The 15703-nt window shown below is 35.2% G+C and overlaps 1 protein-coding gene across 1 annotated transcript; it reads left to right on the top strand.

Moving 5' to 3' along the window:
• Positions 1-520: 520 nt before the first annotated feature.
• Positions 521-13776, top strand: LOC108333893 (probable E3 ubiquitin-protein ligase ARI7). The gene is made up of 15 exons (XM_017569387.2): positions 521-886; positions 1488-1612; positions 1747-1852; positions 1983-2073; positions 2268-2440; positions 2768-2872; positions 2960-3048; positions 6016-6123; positions 11194-11284; positions 11407-11496; positions 11641-11688; positions 12241-12312; positions 12742-12841; positions 12926-13052; positions 13136-13776. Exons 1-15 carry the CDS (start codon positions 710-712, stop codon positions 13404-13406), a joined length of 1773 nt encoding a protein of 590 aa, XP_017424876.1. The 5' UTR covers positions 521-709; the 3' UTR covers positions 13407-13776.
• Positions 13777-15703: the final 1927 nt, after the last annotated feature.

Below are 15703 nucleotides of genomic sequence, written 5' to 3'. Positions count from 1 at the left end.
TGTTAGTTCTTAAAATTATAACTTTTACATGCGTCAATAAAAAGTTGTTGTTAAAAATATTAATAAAACTTTTGAAAATATTAGTCTGATACCTCTTTATGAAAATGATATTTATAGAAAGTTTGATGATTTTTATTTTATTTTATAATATTATTTAAAAAAAATTAAACTCATTGTTGAAAACATAAATTTGGCACTAAACTGTTTTATTCATAAATTAAAATAGATATTTTTTTTGTAGTATAATTTAACTTATTATTAACCAGAGTAATGATCTATTTAAACACTCACCTACTTCCACATGAAGACATCCTTACAAGTTACATGTGATAAAATAGCACAACATTTCCTTGTGATATCTTAGAAAATGACATAATAGGATGCACCATTTGACAAAGTGTATCATTCAATATTTTAAGTAGTAAAAAATAACCACTACAAAGGAATTACACATTTAATCTTTATTATTGTTATTATTATTTAAAAATATATATAGAGATAAAGATATAATTATATTATTATTCTTCCACTTTCCAAGCCTCTCGTTAGTTAGGAAGAGAAAGGATCGAAGGCAGAAACCATAAAGCAAGACACTTTTTTCCTTCGTCTTCACCTTCCTCTCTAATCTTCCGTGCTGTGCCCTAGATTTTCTCTAACCCTTTCGATCGTTCCTAAATTCAAAACCCTTCACTCTTCCGCTAGGGTTCCTATGGATTCCGAGGACGATATGCACGACGCCAACGATATCGAGTCACTCGATGACGATTTCTACAGTGGTGAGACCGAGGATGCTCCCATGGATTACTACAGTGACTACGATGACGTTGCCGACGACTATTTCGAAGACGCTGATGATTCTGACCGGATTGAGTCTCGTCGCCCGGAGGTAGTCTATTCTTCGACTCACTTTTCTGATTCATTTCACTTTTTCAGCTGTGAATGTAGTTATCACCTACTTTTGCCGACTGTGAAGTATTAAGTGATTCGAGTGAAGGAGGCTGATAAGGCTACTCTTGCGGCGGAGTAATTTGTTGCACGCGAGAGTGGTGGGTGTATATGAAAAGGATACTGTCCAATACCAATACGTGATTGGTTTTAATAAATTCTGGAACTATACCGAAGTGTGTGGTTGGTAGGGCAGGAACTTGTGCGCAATTGATCTCGATTGGCTAATATTAGTCAATCCCTGGAGTCGGGGACGGTGGAGACGTTTTTCATTCCATTTTGCTGCTGCTGTTTTCTTCGAAATGAAAATTATCGAATGAATTATAACATGAAATCTCTTGGTTGTCTCATGGATACGATCATGAGTGCTCTGGATGAATATTATCGAATAAATTATAACATGCAATTTCTTGGTTGTCTTATGGATACAATCATGAGTGCTCTGGTTTCTAATTAGGGAGCTATTGTGTTACTGGTGTCTCTGTTTGTTTCTGGAATTATATTATGCCTTTCCGATTGACTGATCTCTGTTTGGATTTCAGCAAAATTTTACCATACTGAGGGAATTGGACATCCGGCAAAGGCAGGAGGATGACATCACAAGAGTATCCACAGTTCTCTCAATACCGCGGGTTTCCGCAAGCATCCTACTTCGTCACTATAATTGGTAAATTTGTTACCTTTTTTACCTTGTATTGGTTTTGTTTGCTGTTGCAGTTTTATGATGCGGCTTCCTTTGATAAGGTTTTGTCTCTTTTATTATTTACTCATATACTGAAGGAGAGTGAATTGGTGATGCAGGAGTGTTAGTAAGGTGCATGATGCCTGGTTTGCTGATGAAGAACAAGTTCGAAAGACAGTTGGTTTCTTGGATAAGCCAGTTTTCCAAAATTCTAATGCTAGAGAGGTGAGGCGTGGTGGTTGTTTGGGGTTTAAAACAGGTCGACTAATTTTGAATTTTCTTGTTATATGCTGCCTGGGTTTCATTTAATCTTCACTGCATGAATTATCTCACATTTATCCGTTCTTGTGGTCAGCTTACTTGTGGCATCTGTTTTGAGATGTATCCTCGTTCACGAGTTAAATCTGCTGCTTGTGGTCATCCTTACTGCCATTTGTGCTGGGCAGGTTAGCTGTGTGCCATCCTTCTGTTCTTTGCTTGTCACGGATACCTGTCTGTCTTGACATTGTTATTAAATCATGCCTTGCTCTGTTGTGTATTTTTTTGTATGACTAGTGAGAATACATGTATCATCAATATTCTTTCTTTATTTTTTAAAATTTTGTTAAACCACGTTCTTCTATTCTTTTTTACATGCTAGGATATATTGGCACATCAATTAATGATGGTCCGGGATGTTTGGTGCTGAGATGTCCTGATCCCACTTGTGGTGCTGCTGTTGGTCAAGATATGATTAATCTTTTAGCATCTCTTGAAGATAAAGAGAAGTATGACCGTTACCTTCTGAGGTCCTATATTGAAGACAACAAGAAGGTATGTTGTAGATTTTTAATCTGGGCTTTAGTGACAATATTAAAAAAAATTTATGCATTTTGTTCTGCCAACTGCAATCTTGTATTGATTTGTTTACAATTTATGTCCAAATTATGCATTCATAATTCTTCACATGTTGATTTAAGTGGTAGTGTGGCTACAAATGACTATAAATTTCTACATTTTGTGATAAATGGTCCATAAGTTAATATGTAATGTTTCCCTACCTTTCTTATTTAAATCATGCTTGTTTTTTATGATCATTGATGTTCTACACTTTTTGACATCCTACTCTCATCGTCTAATCCTGCTCTGTGTTTTTTGTAGACCAAGTGGTGTCCTGCTCCAGGTTGTGAGTATGCAGTTACTTTTGATGCTGGAAGTGGAAATTATGATGTATCTTGCCTCTGTTCATATAGCTTTTGCTGGAATGTAAGTTGTTTAGAATCTGTTTTAGATTTTTATAGCCTTACATTTTAGAATTTTCATATTCCACTAATTGGTGTGTTGGATCTACAGTGCACAGAGGAGGCTCACCGTCCAGTGGACTGTGGCACTGTGTCAAAGTGGATTTTGAAAAATAGTGCAGAATCCGAGAACATGAACTGGTACATAATATATTTTGAAATATGTAGATGTTAGTTTCTTGCTGTTCCGTACTGATTGTCCCTTTTTGTAGTTGCCAATAAAAATTATAGTATTTGATGCCTCATTTATGTCAAGGTCAACGAGTTATAAATGTATAGTTAGCAATGCCTTGTTATTAATGCGTATTTTTAATTTTTAAATTTGGTTATTGAACCAATTATCAAACTGGTTCAAGGTTCAAGGTTCAAGGGCTCAACCTTGTTCGAACTGGTATCTATATAGTATTTTAATTTATTTAATATATTAAACAGTATTCATTAAACTCATTTATGTGAAGACTAATGCTCATTCCAATCATTTTGTTCTATTGAAAATCTTTGCATCTGGGTGTGCATAGGAGTTGATAACACAATATTAATTAAAGGGTATTTTGTACTTTCCTCTCTTAAGGTTATACTAAATGACACTTGCATCCTCCCTAGTTTTAAAATAGACACTTACCTCTCTTGTGTTTCTAATGAAATGACACTCACACCCTCTATAATTTTTAAATAAGCATTCACCTCCTTTATGATTTTAATAAATCACATTTACATTCCATATGTTTTCTTTGTTTATAAAAGAAACTTTAATTGCTATATTTTAGTCAGTATGGTATTTTCAAATACAATAAGGGAGTTGAGTATCCTTTATCAAAACTATAAGGGGGTAAATGTCTATTATAGAGGGGATATAAATGCCCTTTTATTACCAACATAAGAAAGGGGGATGCCTATTTTAATACTAGAGGGAACGTGAGTGTCATCTAGCATAGGCAGTTTCCCCATAATGAACACATCACAGAACACCAAAGGGGAGCAGCATTATACAACACTTTTATAATATAAAAAAATACTCCTGGTGTTTAATTATATTATATAAAAATATATTTCTATATTTATTGTTTTGAAATTAAGCACATTCAATTATAAAAATAGGATAAAGGAACTGAGGAGTAATAATGGAAGGGTGAGATTATTTTTTCTTGAGTGTGTTGTGGCCTGTGGGTGGGTTTAAAGCAAGGTTATCAAACCCACAGGTCAAGTCACAAACTTGTACGAACTTTTGACTATGCTCACTGTGACACTGTCTATGAAATGACTGATCTCAAAACTTGTTTCTCGGTGGACTCGGAGTAGACTTGACTAAATTTGATTCACTCAAAACTTGTTTAAAGCAAGATTATCAAAACCCACAGGTCAACTCACAAACTTCTACGAATCTACGAGTAGCTCTTGCTATGAATTAACTGATCTCAAAACTTGTTTCTTGATGGACTCGGAGTAGACTTGACCAAACTTGGTTCACTCTTGGTGGACTCGCGAGTCTGAGTCACTAAGTCCGACACAACAACATGAAATGTTGTTGTTTTTAGAAAACAAAATCAATTATGTGTTTTGAAAACACTTAGTAATGATAAGATTGGGTCCTCCTAGCTTCTCCAAACAGAAAATGTACTTCCACGTGATCAATTAGATTTCATGCTTCGTCTCTGGTGATCACCACTTCAAGTCGTTTTTTCTTTGGTGATGTTCCTGTCTATTTTCTATTGTTTTTCCAATTGTTGTTGAGTCACCTTTGCTTTGCACAACGTTTGGCATCACGATAATGTCTCCAACCACTGTTTTGTTGCTCTTCTCTGGCACTGTCATCTTCTCTGAGTTGCCTCTCCTCTCTCCAAAGAGGTTAGGATGCCGTTTAGCCCACCCATCACCACTACTCTTTTTAATTTTTTTCTGATTTTAATATCATTAGTAGACTTTGTTTTTCTTTTTTGTTTGTTTTAATCCCACTTTAAAGGGAGAAACTGGTGATCCCTTGTGAATATTTGATTTTTATACTTGAATTTGGTTAAATGACAGCTGGAGGAGTGTAAAGAATTTAAAAAAAAGAACCGCACAAAACTGTGTATTTTGTGTTTTTATTTTTTCTATTTGCAACTGTACTGAATCAGTTCTTAATCCATGGAATATTGATGTATTGCATTGCTCCGAGCAGTGAAGTTCATAGTGTAGAAACCTAGCTATTCATGATTTCTATTTAATGGTTCAATACGATTAGCAATGCAAAATATACAAATTGAGGAGACAATCACATGGCAGCTGAAATTGTGTCACAAATTGGTGGATTTACTTGATACAGATCAGAATTGTTGTGTAATGACTGACTGTGTGGGTTGTTTGTAAATTGTGTGGGCCACACAGTTGGGTCAATATGATTCAATGTGATCTGATGAAACGAAAAGACACTTAAACTAAAAATAAAAATGGACAGATATGCATAATTTGCAGTTTCCACATTAATATGTAGGAAAAAACCTATATAATTAATCTATTTCTGCCAATTTGTCCTCAACTGTACCTGAGAACAGAGCTAGGAACAAACTTTAGAGTTCAGATTTGGACTACTTGTCCACCTACTAGTTACGAGCTAAAAGTACATGAAAAATATTCTTATCAATATATCTTACAATATTGTATGGCATCTTAGTGATATCTTAGGATTGACTTTCATATTTTCTAGCTCTTTCATGATTTCTTTCCTTATTTGATTTAATTAGGTTATAGAGTATAAATAGGGGTCGATGTTTTCTTTTTAAATTTCAGATACTAACTTGCACATCAAATCATTGTAAATTTTTGCTTTCTAATTTTTGTTCAATTCATTCTCTACATAAATCCTCATTTTGTTTTTGAGAGATAGATGTTGTACATTTTGTTAATAACATGTAGCTATTCATAAAATTTGTAATGTAATTCAAGCTAGTCTTCATTTCTTCTCTGAATCATATGATCTGTTACAATTTACGATTCACACTTAAAAATTCAGAGATTGAAGAATGATCTGATATATGATAACCAATGTCCATTTTATACACTACTACAGTGTCATTTTTTGGAGAGTCAAGATTTGACGCACCAAACCAACTATTAATTAGTGTTTTTCAGGATACTTGCTAACTCAAAGCCATGTCCAAAGTGCAAGCGACCAATTGAAAAAAACCAAGGGTGCATGCATATGACTTGTACTCCACCTTGTAAATTTGAATTCTGCTGGTATGTATTTTCCCACCTGATTATTTTGCATGCTTCCACTTCCTTTTTTTCCGTTTATTGGTATGTATGATGCTTTTATATTTGCATATTGACAGAGTAATGGCCAAGCAATCAAAGATAAACCTTAATCCTCATTATTCATCCTGTCTAATAAAGTCTGAAAGTGCTCAATATATATTCAGCACATTGTACAAAATAAAAAGAAGAATATAAAGAGGATTACAGCCTGTCTAGCACAATAACAGAATGCTAGAAATATCTACCAAAATCTACCACAGTAACAGAAAGCAAATAAACATAACAAAACAAGGGTAGAAACGATATTTCTCACACCCTCCCTCAAGATGGGTGGTGAATGTTTAGCAATCCCATCTTGGATAAATTGATGTTGAAAGGTCCAGGATAAAGTGACTTAGTAAACATATCTGCCAATTGATGCTTCGAAGGAACATGAGAAAGAACAATGAGCCCATCAAGAACCTTAGCACGAATAAGATGACAATCCACTTCAATATGTTTGGTGCGTTCATGAAAGGATGGATTCTTAGCCAATTGAATGGCAGACTGATTATCACAAAATGTAGGAAAAGGAATTGGAATTTTAAGGCATAAATCATCAGCAACATACTTCAACCATTGCAATTCACAAGCAACAGAGGCTAAAGCTCTATATTCAGCTTCAGTAGAGCTCCTAGACACGGTGGATTGCTTCTTTGATTTCCAAGAGATAAGACAATTCCCATAGAATACACAATAACCAGTGATGGATTTTCTAGAGATGCAACAAGTAGCCCAATCGGAGTCAGAAAAAGCTTGAAGTCTGTGAGGATTGCTGGAAGGATAAAAGAGGCCTAATCCAGGACAACCTTTGAGGTATTTCAAAATCCTGAAAACAGCATTGAGATGAGAGGATCTGGGCTTGGACATGAACTGACTAACTTGCTGAACAGCAAAAGAAATATCAGGCCGTGTGTTTGTTAGATACTGTAGTTTGCCAATTAATCTCCTATAAGAAGTAGGATCTGAAAGAAGATCACCATCATCATCATTTAGCTTATCGGTAGGATTTGAAGGAGAAGGTGCTGGTTTACATCCAGTGAGACCAAATTCAGCTAAAATTTCTAAGCAATATTTGCGTTGATTCAAGACAAGACCCTGTTGTGATCTAGCAACTTCAAAACCAAGGAAATACTTGAGATTTCCCAAGTCTTTGATGCAGAATTCTTGATGTAAAAATTTCTTAACAGCAACAATATCATCCATGCTATCACCAGTTAGAACGATATCATCCACATATATTAGAAGAGCAGTAAAAGAGGTAGCAGACTGTCGAAGAAATAATGAATGATCAGCTGTACTCTGAGAAAATCCATAAGAAAGTAAGGCAGCTGTGAGCTTAGCATTCCATTGTCGAGAAGCTTGGCGAAGACCATAGAGAGACTTGTGCAATTTACAAACCAAATGAGGTTCGGGAAGAATCAAGCCCCGCGGAGGTTTCATATAAACCTCTTCATCCAAATCACCATGCAAAAAGGCATTATCAACGTCAAGCTGGTGTAAAAACCAGTTATGAGAAACAGCAATGGAAAGGAGAAATCTGACAGTTGTAAGCTTCACAACAGGGGAAAAAGTATCAAAGAAATCCATGCCTTCAGTTTGTGTGAACCCTTTGGCAACTAAGCGTGCCTTATATCTTTCTATAACCCCAGCTGCATTCAATTTAGTCTTATAGACCCATTTGCAACCAACAACTCTTTTCTTTGGTGGTAATCGGACCAATGACCAAGTTCTATTCCTCTCAAGAGCCTTAATTTCCGCAAGCATGGCCTGCTGCCAATGAGCATGTTGACAAGCCTCTTTAAAAGAAGATGGCTCAATGAAGGCAGATAAAGACATGCAAAAAACAGTGTGAGAGTTAGAACATTTGGAATATGACAAGTATGATTGTAAAGGATAAGCTGTGGAGCTAGAAGTAGGAGCAAAAGAAACAGTGGAGCAATCATAATCAGACAAATAAGCAGGTGGCTTCCTAATTCTAGTTGAAAGTCTACCAGGTGGATCAACAGGTTGTACAATATCAGTAGAATCACTATGAAATTGCATAACTGGTTCAACAACATTATGATCATTATTACTAGAGATAACATCCGAAATAAGACGAAAATCATTAAAATGTGAACCAGGTATATCAAAAGCAATCAAAGAATCAAATGATTGTTGGGATGCAGCAGTACCAGTGTGATGATGATGAGAAACAGAATATGGAAAATGAGACTCATAAAAAATGACATTACGAGAGAGCAAAAGCTGATGTGTAGTCATATCATATAACAGAAAACCTTTGACCCCTGATTTGAAACCAAGAAAAATACACTTAGAAGCTCTTTTGTCTAATTTGGTTCTGCCAGAAGTAATAGTGTTTGCAAAGGCTAGACAACCAAAGACTCTAAGCGTTTTAAAATCAGGAGTTTTGCTAAAAACAATTTCATAAGGAGATTGGTTTTTGAGAAATGGAGTTGGGAGCCTGTTTATGAGATGTACAACATGTCTTATAGCAAAAGACCAAAAAACAGAGGGAAGATGTGATTGGAAAAGTAAGGCGCGAGCTACATTCAAAATATGTTGATGTTTGCGCTCAACTATTCCATTTTGCTGGGGTGATTCAATGCATGATGTTTCATGAAAAATGCCTTTAGAAGAGAAGAAATCAGTTAAGAAAAACTCCTTGCCATTGTCAGATCTTAGTCTTTTAAGTTTAGTGTCAAATTGATTTTCAATGAGATGTATGAAATTGGGAAGAACAATTTGGACCTCAGCTTTTGATTTTAAAAGATAAACCCATGTGAATCTACTGAAATCATCAACAAGTGTTAAAAAATATTTATGACCATCAATAGAAACAGTGCTTAAGGGTCCCCATATGTCAGCATGCAACAACTCAAAAAATTGAGAACTCTTGGAGGTGCTAAGAGAAAAAGGTAATTTCTTATGTTTGGCAAAATGACAAGTGTCGCAAGGAGTACAATTCTTGTATATAATATCAGCATGTTGAGAAGATAACAATTGTAAAATGGAATTTGAAGTATGGCCTAGTCTATGGTGCCAAAGTGCACTGGTATTGACTGCATTTACAATGAAAGCATTTGATTTATTGATAACATCAGTTTGGAAAGGTAAATTGCAACACATAGCATTTGATTCTGCAAGACAATACAAGCCATTAATCTTCCTAGCTGCTCCAATCATCTTGAAGTGAGATTTCTGGAAAAGAAGACAGTGAGAATCACAGAATACTGCCATACAGTCAATAGTGGAAACAAGTTTGGAAATAGAAATGAGATGAGCAGAAAAGTCAGGAACAAAAAGAACATCAAGAAGAAATAAGTCACCGATGTGAATATTCCCAGAGAAATTGGCAGTGACAGTAGTGTGATTAGGCAATTTAATGTGTATGGGTGTTATGGCATGAAGGTTATGAAATAAGGATTTGGTGGGACAAATATGATCTGTGGCACCACTATCAAATATCCAGGGAATAAAATCAGAAGATATACCTGAGTGTTTAACAGAGGCTTGATTCACTGAGGAAGAGTGATCCTTACTCTGTTGAAGCAAAGCCAAAATTGCTTGATACTGGTCTTTAGAGAAAGTGAATTGGTCATTGGGAGGACTACCATTCAAATCAAGGTGCTGTAGAGATGCAGCTGAATCTACTTCAACCAAACTGGCAGAAGCTTTGGTGTTGGGCTTGTTCTTTTTATAACCAGCAGGAAAACCAATGCGAAAATAACAGGTTTCAATGGTGTGATTGGTCTTCTTGCATTTTTCACAGAATTTGTTGTTCTTGAAATTGTTCTTACTAGCATTGAAAGGGACTTTGTTGGAAGAGTTGAACCGTGGTTGAGCATTCGAAACTGCAGTGAAGGCCAAAGAATCGGAAACAGGATGTTTAGGATTGGTGCCAATGAACTCACGTTCATGCTGAAGAACCATAGAAAAAGTTTTGACAATCGAAGGCATGGGATCCATTATCATGATTTGAGAACGAACTTGGGCATAGCTCTCATTGAGACCACGGAGAAATCGAATCACATAATCATCCTCTCTTTCTTTTTGAAGTTTCGCAAGAAGTCCACAAGCACAGGGAGTTAAGCAATTGCAGCTGAGAACACATCTATAGAGCTCCAACTCTTTCCATAGGATTTTCAATCTCGTATAATACTCAGAAACAGGTAAATCACCTTGATGACAAGCAAGAATCTGATCCTGAAGATCAGAAACCTTAAATTTATCAGCATGGGAGAATCGATCCTTGAGATCTCTCCAAATCTCTGATGCTGTATCCATCCACATCACCGATTGCTTGATCGAAGAAGTCATGGATCGTGTGAGCCAGGACATCACCATTCGATTTGAGCGACGCCAAGCTTCGTGAAGTGGATCTGAGAGAGGGGGACAAGGAAGAGTACCATCAATGAACTTCTCCTTGTTTTTGGTCTCCAGTGCGACGACCATGTCACGTTCCCATTGATGAAAATTGCTCTCCGTAAGGAGAGGGGAAACAAGCACCAATGCTGGGTTTTCTGCAGGATGAAGATAAAGTGGGTTTGCCGGATTCACAAGGTGATCCGGTGTTTGTGTAATAGGATGGCTCAGGGAAGCCATTTTCAGAAAATGAGGAAGAAGAAAAAGAAGCTTCAGGCGGAAGAAGCAGTGGGTGTTAGCGATGATACCATGACAGAGTAATGGCCAAGCAATCAAAGATAAACCTTAATCCTCATTATTCATCCTGTCTAATAAAGTCTGAAAGTGCTCAATATATATTCAGCACATTGTACAAAATAAAAAGAAGAATATAAAGAGGATTACAGCCTGTCTAGCACAATAACAGAATGCTAGAAATATCTACCAAAATCTACCACAGTAACAGAAAGCAAATAAACATAACAAAACAAGGGTAGAAACGATATTTCTCACACATATATAACACGTCTAATGTCTATCTATTTCCAAACAACTTTAGCTTATGTGAATTTTACCTAATCTTGATATTTTCTTTTATCTGCATAGGCTATGCCTTGGTGCGTGGTCAGACCATGGTGAAAGGACGGGTGGTTTTTATGCTTGCAATCGTTATGAAGCAGCTAAACAAGAGGGAGTGGTAAGGGACCTTGTAATGCTGTACTTTTCTTGATTCAGGTTTCAGGCTGGCATTATCTGACTACCCCTGGCATCTATTTTGATAATGATATCTGCTTATGACCTTAATCTTGTTACATGTAGTATGATGAAACTGAAAGAAGAAGAGAAATGGCAAAGAATTCGCTGGAGAGGTACACACATTATTATGAGCGATGGGCCAGCAACCAATCTGTATGCACGACTTGACACTTTTTCTGTCCATTATGGTTATGATGTTTTATCTACAATTCCCACATCCACTGTTTAATATTTATTTTGCTTGAATTCGGTTGGGTTAGTGACGTATAACTAATTTTATTTTTCATTAACTATCAGTCAAGGCAAAAGGCTCTTGCAGATCTACACCAGATGCAAACTGTTCATGTACGTTACTCATACTTTTTTTTTTTTTTTTTTTGTTTTCTTCCATTTTATTCCCACCTTCTTCCCTCCAATTAGCTTGCAAGGGGCTTTGACAACTGAAGTGAAATCTAATTTTTTGTGCTGGGAAAGCTGACTTTTTAAGAGTGCTTTGAAAAGTTTAGGAATAATGGAAAGTGAAATTGCAAAGGGAAAAATATGTGTAGTCCCTCAAGTTGACACAGTAAAAATATTAAGTTATTCATCCTTTCATTGTACAATAAAAAACAATTCAACGTTGAAATCAACAAACTGAAAATAACTAGCCAAGGTCTTAGTTTTTGCCGCATTCCTCATGGCTGCAATTTTTATTTTATTTTTTACTTCTTTCTTAGCCTTTTAATTATTTCACTGTCAGGAGTCTGTGAATATAAACTCTCGAACAAAAAAAGAAGACAAATATACCTTTTGCTGTATCGCTTTGGCATTTTTCTTACTTATAATTAGGGCTTAATATCTTGCTTTTCAGGAACTCTAAAATTGTGTACTATTTGTCTTTTTTTTTTCCTTTCGCAGATTGAAAAGCTTAGTGACACACAATGCCAGCCTGAATCACAGCTTAAGTTCATAACGGAGGCCTGGTTACAGGTAAATGAATATTAATAGTTTTGAACTTGGTATAATGAATTGTTAAATTTGTTGGTTGTTTTACGAAACTTTCGATTGTTTTGGACTGCATAGTAGTTTTTTATTAGGAACTTGTTTGGACGACCTTCTTTATAAACATTTATGGGAGAGAAAAATAGGAAGCAAAAATTAGTTTATGAACAATTCAAAAGTACAAACTTAAGAAAACTTATATGAGCAAAACTTCTGCAAATTTACTTATGCATTATTTAATTTTAATATTTCTTTATTTTTTCTCCTAGAAGTGCTCATGCAAAAGTTCTTTCAAACAAGTTTTAGGACTAATAATTCACTATTAATTGAACTGTTTTCTGAAGGTAGTCCTATGATGAGATTGTTTTCAAATGTTGTAAACTGGAAGGCTTTCTAATTTGAATTTCATGTTGGCAGATTGTTGAATGCAGGAGGGTGCTGAAATGGACATATGCATATGGGTACTATTTACCGGAGCATGAACATGCTAAAAAGCAGTTCTTTGAGTACTTACAAGGTTTTGTTAGTCAACTTTAACTTTCATTGAAATGTCTTGCATTTGTGGTGGTTCTCCTACAAACGATGTTTTTATTCCCACCAGGTGAGGCAGAATCTGGTTTGGAGAGACTTCATCAATGTGCTGAAAAGGAACTACAGCTATTCCTAAATGCCGATGGGCCATCCAGAGAATTCAATGACTTCCGCACCAAACTAGCTGGATTGACCAGGTAGATGTCCTTGTCTGTATAGATGCTCATGTTCCAGTATGAATATAGTTATATATGTTTTCTAATTCATTTTGTTTTGGCAGTGTGACTAGAAACTACTTCGAGAATTTGGTGAGGGCATTGGAGAATGGTTTATCTGATGTGGATAGTAATGGGGCTGCTTCGAGCAAAGCAACGAGCTCCAAAAATGCAGCAGGGAGCAGCAAAGGGAGAGGAGGAAGAGGAAAAACAACTATCCGAACTAGCATATCCAGCAGAATGACTGATGATAATCATTGGTCTTGTGAACATTGTACCTATGCAAATGTTAGGTCTGCCACCACATGCCAGATGTGCAATCAACAGCGGCGATGACTTGGATCCTCCATTAGAAACAAATGTTTTCTGCCTCAGGCCAATGCACCGAAAGCTGAAATGGAGTCTTTACTTCCTGTTATATCATATACTGGCTCCCTTTTTGTAAGGCTGTTTTAATGTGAAAGGGGGTTAAGTCGCGTAAGAAAGGTTATCCTCCTCGCACGCCTATCCTATTGGATACACCACAATTTAATGTATATAATGTTTTATCTTAAACTTTCAGTGTTGGGTTTATGCAACAGGCTTCTGTAACTGAATATCATACACAGAACATACTGGAGATGAACACAAATGTGCTTGTTTGTGTCCTCTGATTTCTTCTGAATCTCTCTGCAGCTTCTTTAATTTTACCTTGAGTTATGTATAAGCCCCACTTGTTCTTTCTTGAATTCCACGAATAAGGGACCATTTGACAGGAAATACACAAGTATTACGCAGATTTATAGCACCTCTGAACTTTCACTGGATTGAGAATTTGGCTTGGTCTTTCTCGATATGTATCGTGTGAATCTAAAGCCGACATTGAACTCCCACTGCTAGAGTGATATTTTTTTAAGGTATCAAAAATATGTCTCGTAATTTGTATTTGTAACATAACCATCTGTAGCTGTTCTATTTATCTCATCTTGTTTAAATAATGTGATATGATAGTAGAAGATAAAATAACAATGAATATAAATATATTCAATGTTTAGTGTCTAAAAGTAACAAATTAAATGATAATATTAAAATGTAATTATTGTTATACTTATATGATAATTTTTAAGTTGCGTAAATTTATATTCTTTCAACCTACAGAAATCATAAAAATATAGTTTTAGCTAGATTATAAAGGAATATTTTATTTATAAACCCACATTTTTATATTGTAAAAATTACAATGTTCAAAAAATATTTAAATAGTCAGTATATAATTTTAATATTCTAGTAAACAATATCATTTAAATTTACGTGTTAAAATAATTAAATATAAATGAAGATAAACATAATATATGGATTAAATTATACTAGTTATAGAGCTGCCTTTTTTTTTTTTCTAAAAATGATATAAATTTTGCCAAATTATTATTATGATTCAATTTTTCTCTCTCTAGAAGTAATGATACCTGTAGTGATAAAGATAAAGATAATGTTATTATGTTGCTTAACCAAATCGACGCAAATCCTCTGACAGAACGACAGCAAGATAAAGCATAATGAAAGATTCCACAATAAGAAGGAAGCAAGAGGAAGTTGTCGTTGACTTGGAGGAGCAAGACTTCGACCTACCAATGACTAAATGAGGATTCTATAAATATTTTATTTTTAAAAAAAATCCATCCTTTTAATCTGCTCAAATTTTATATGATATAATAACAGATATTACATCTGTTTTCAGTGTCAATATTTAGTTTTCTCCGTTGACGCCGCTTTAGTCCCTTTAATTACGTAATTAGCATTAAGTATTCAATTAATAATCTCTCAGTCAAAAAGAATGCGATGATCTTCAATTCCCTCACCGACAAAAGCAGAAGTTCAAAACATGTATTCTGCTTATACCATCACCGTAGAATTTAAGAAACTAAACATAAACTCTCGAGTTAATCCTCAAATTAAAAAAAAAGATGCAATTTAGTTACACTTGTGTAAATTATATATTTACAATTGAATAAACAGTATTGACACTCATCTCGCAGATAACAGAAAAGAAGTAAACAAAAATAGCAGAATATCGAGAACTGAAGAAATCTATGGCTTCCGCAATGTCCTTCCAGGATCCATCCCCTCTTCTGAGTTATACATAGTTTCTGCGAGAATCGGGAAGCTGCAATCTTGCAGCTTCAAAGAAAGTCCTTTGTTGGTGAGTGGAGAATCCAAGGCGAGCAGAAACATATACAAACCCAGCAATACAGAAATTGCAAGACAAAGATACATCTCTTCTGTGAAACTGGCTTGAGCCATTGGTCAACACTTAGAGAGAGACAGAGAGTCGATGTGAAGGAATATGGGTGCTTGAGGTTATATATATATATATAATATGCATACAAGTTGAAGATATGAGACAGATATTTTAATAATTAAGGTTATGTGTACCTGGTTTCTATGTTTGGGGGGAAGTATATGTACTGTCATCACGTGCGCAACTTGCCCTAAATTCCAATTCCAAACAAATTCATGCATTCAGTTCAATCATAAAATTCTGTTCAATATGTATCCCAATTCAGAAATAACATCAAAATATATTTTAATTGATATAGCTAATTTTAGAGATGCTTTAGATATTTATTTTATATATTATTCATTTTTTTTAAAAG

Source organism: Vigna angularis, chromosome 11 (assembly GCF_016808095.1).
Source record: "Vigna angularis cultivar LongXiaoDou No.4 chromosome 11, ASM1680809v1, whole genome shotgun sequence".
In the NCBI taxonomy this organism is placed as follows: Eukaryota; Viridiplantae; Streptophyta; class Magnoliopsida; order Fabales; family Fabaceae; genus Vigna; species Vigna angularis.
This window is presented reverse-complemented; position numbering and strand designations above follow the sequence as displayed.

What these genes read in the sequence shown, in the direction of transcription:
- LOC108333893 (XM_017569387.2), top strand. Translation starts at nt 710, where the DNA reads ATGGATTCCGAGGACGATATGCACGACGCCAACGATATCGAGTCACTC. An exon ending in TGTAAATTTGAATTCTGCTG is followed by an intron (nt 6,124 to 11,193) that starts GTATGTATTTTC and finishes TTATCTGCATAG; the next exon opens with GCTATGCCTTGGTGCGTGGT. An exon ending in ACCAGATGCAAACTGTTCAT is followed by an intron (nt 11,689 to 12,240) that starts GTACGTTACTCA and finishes TTCCTTTCGCAG; the next exon opens with ATTGAAAAGCTTAGTGACAC.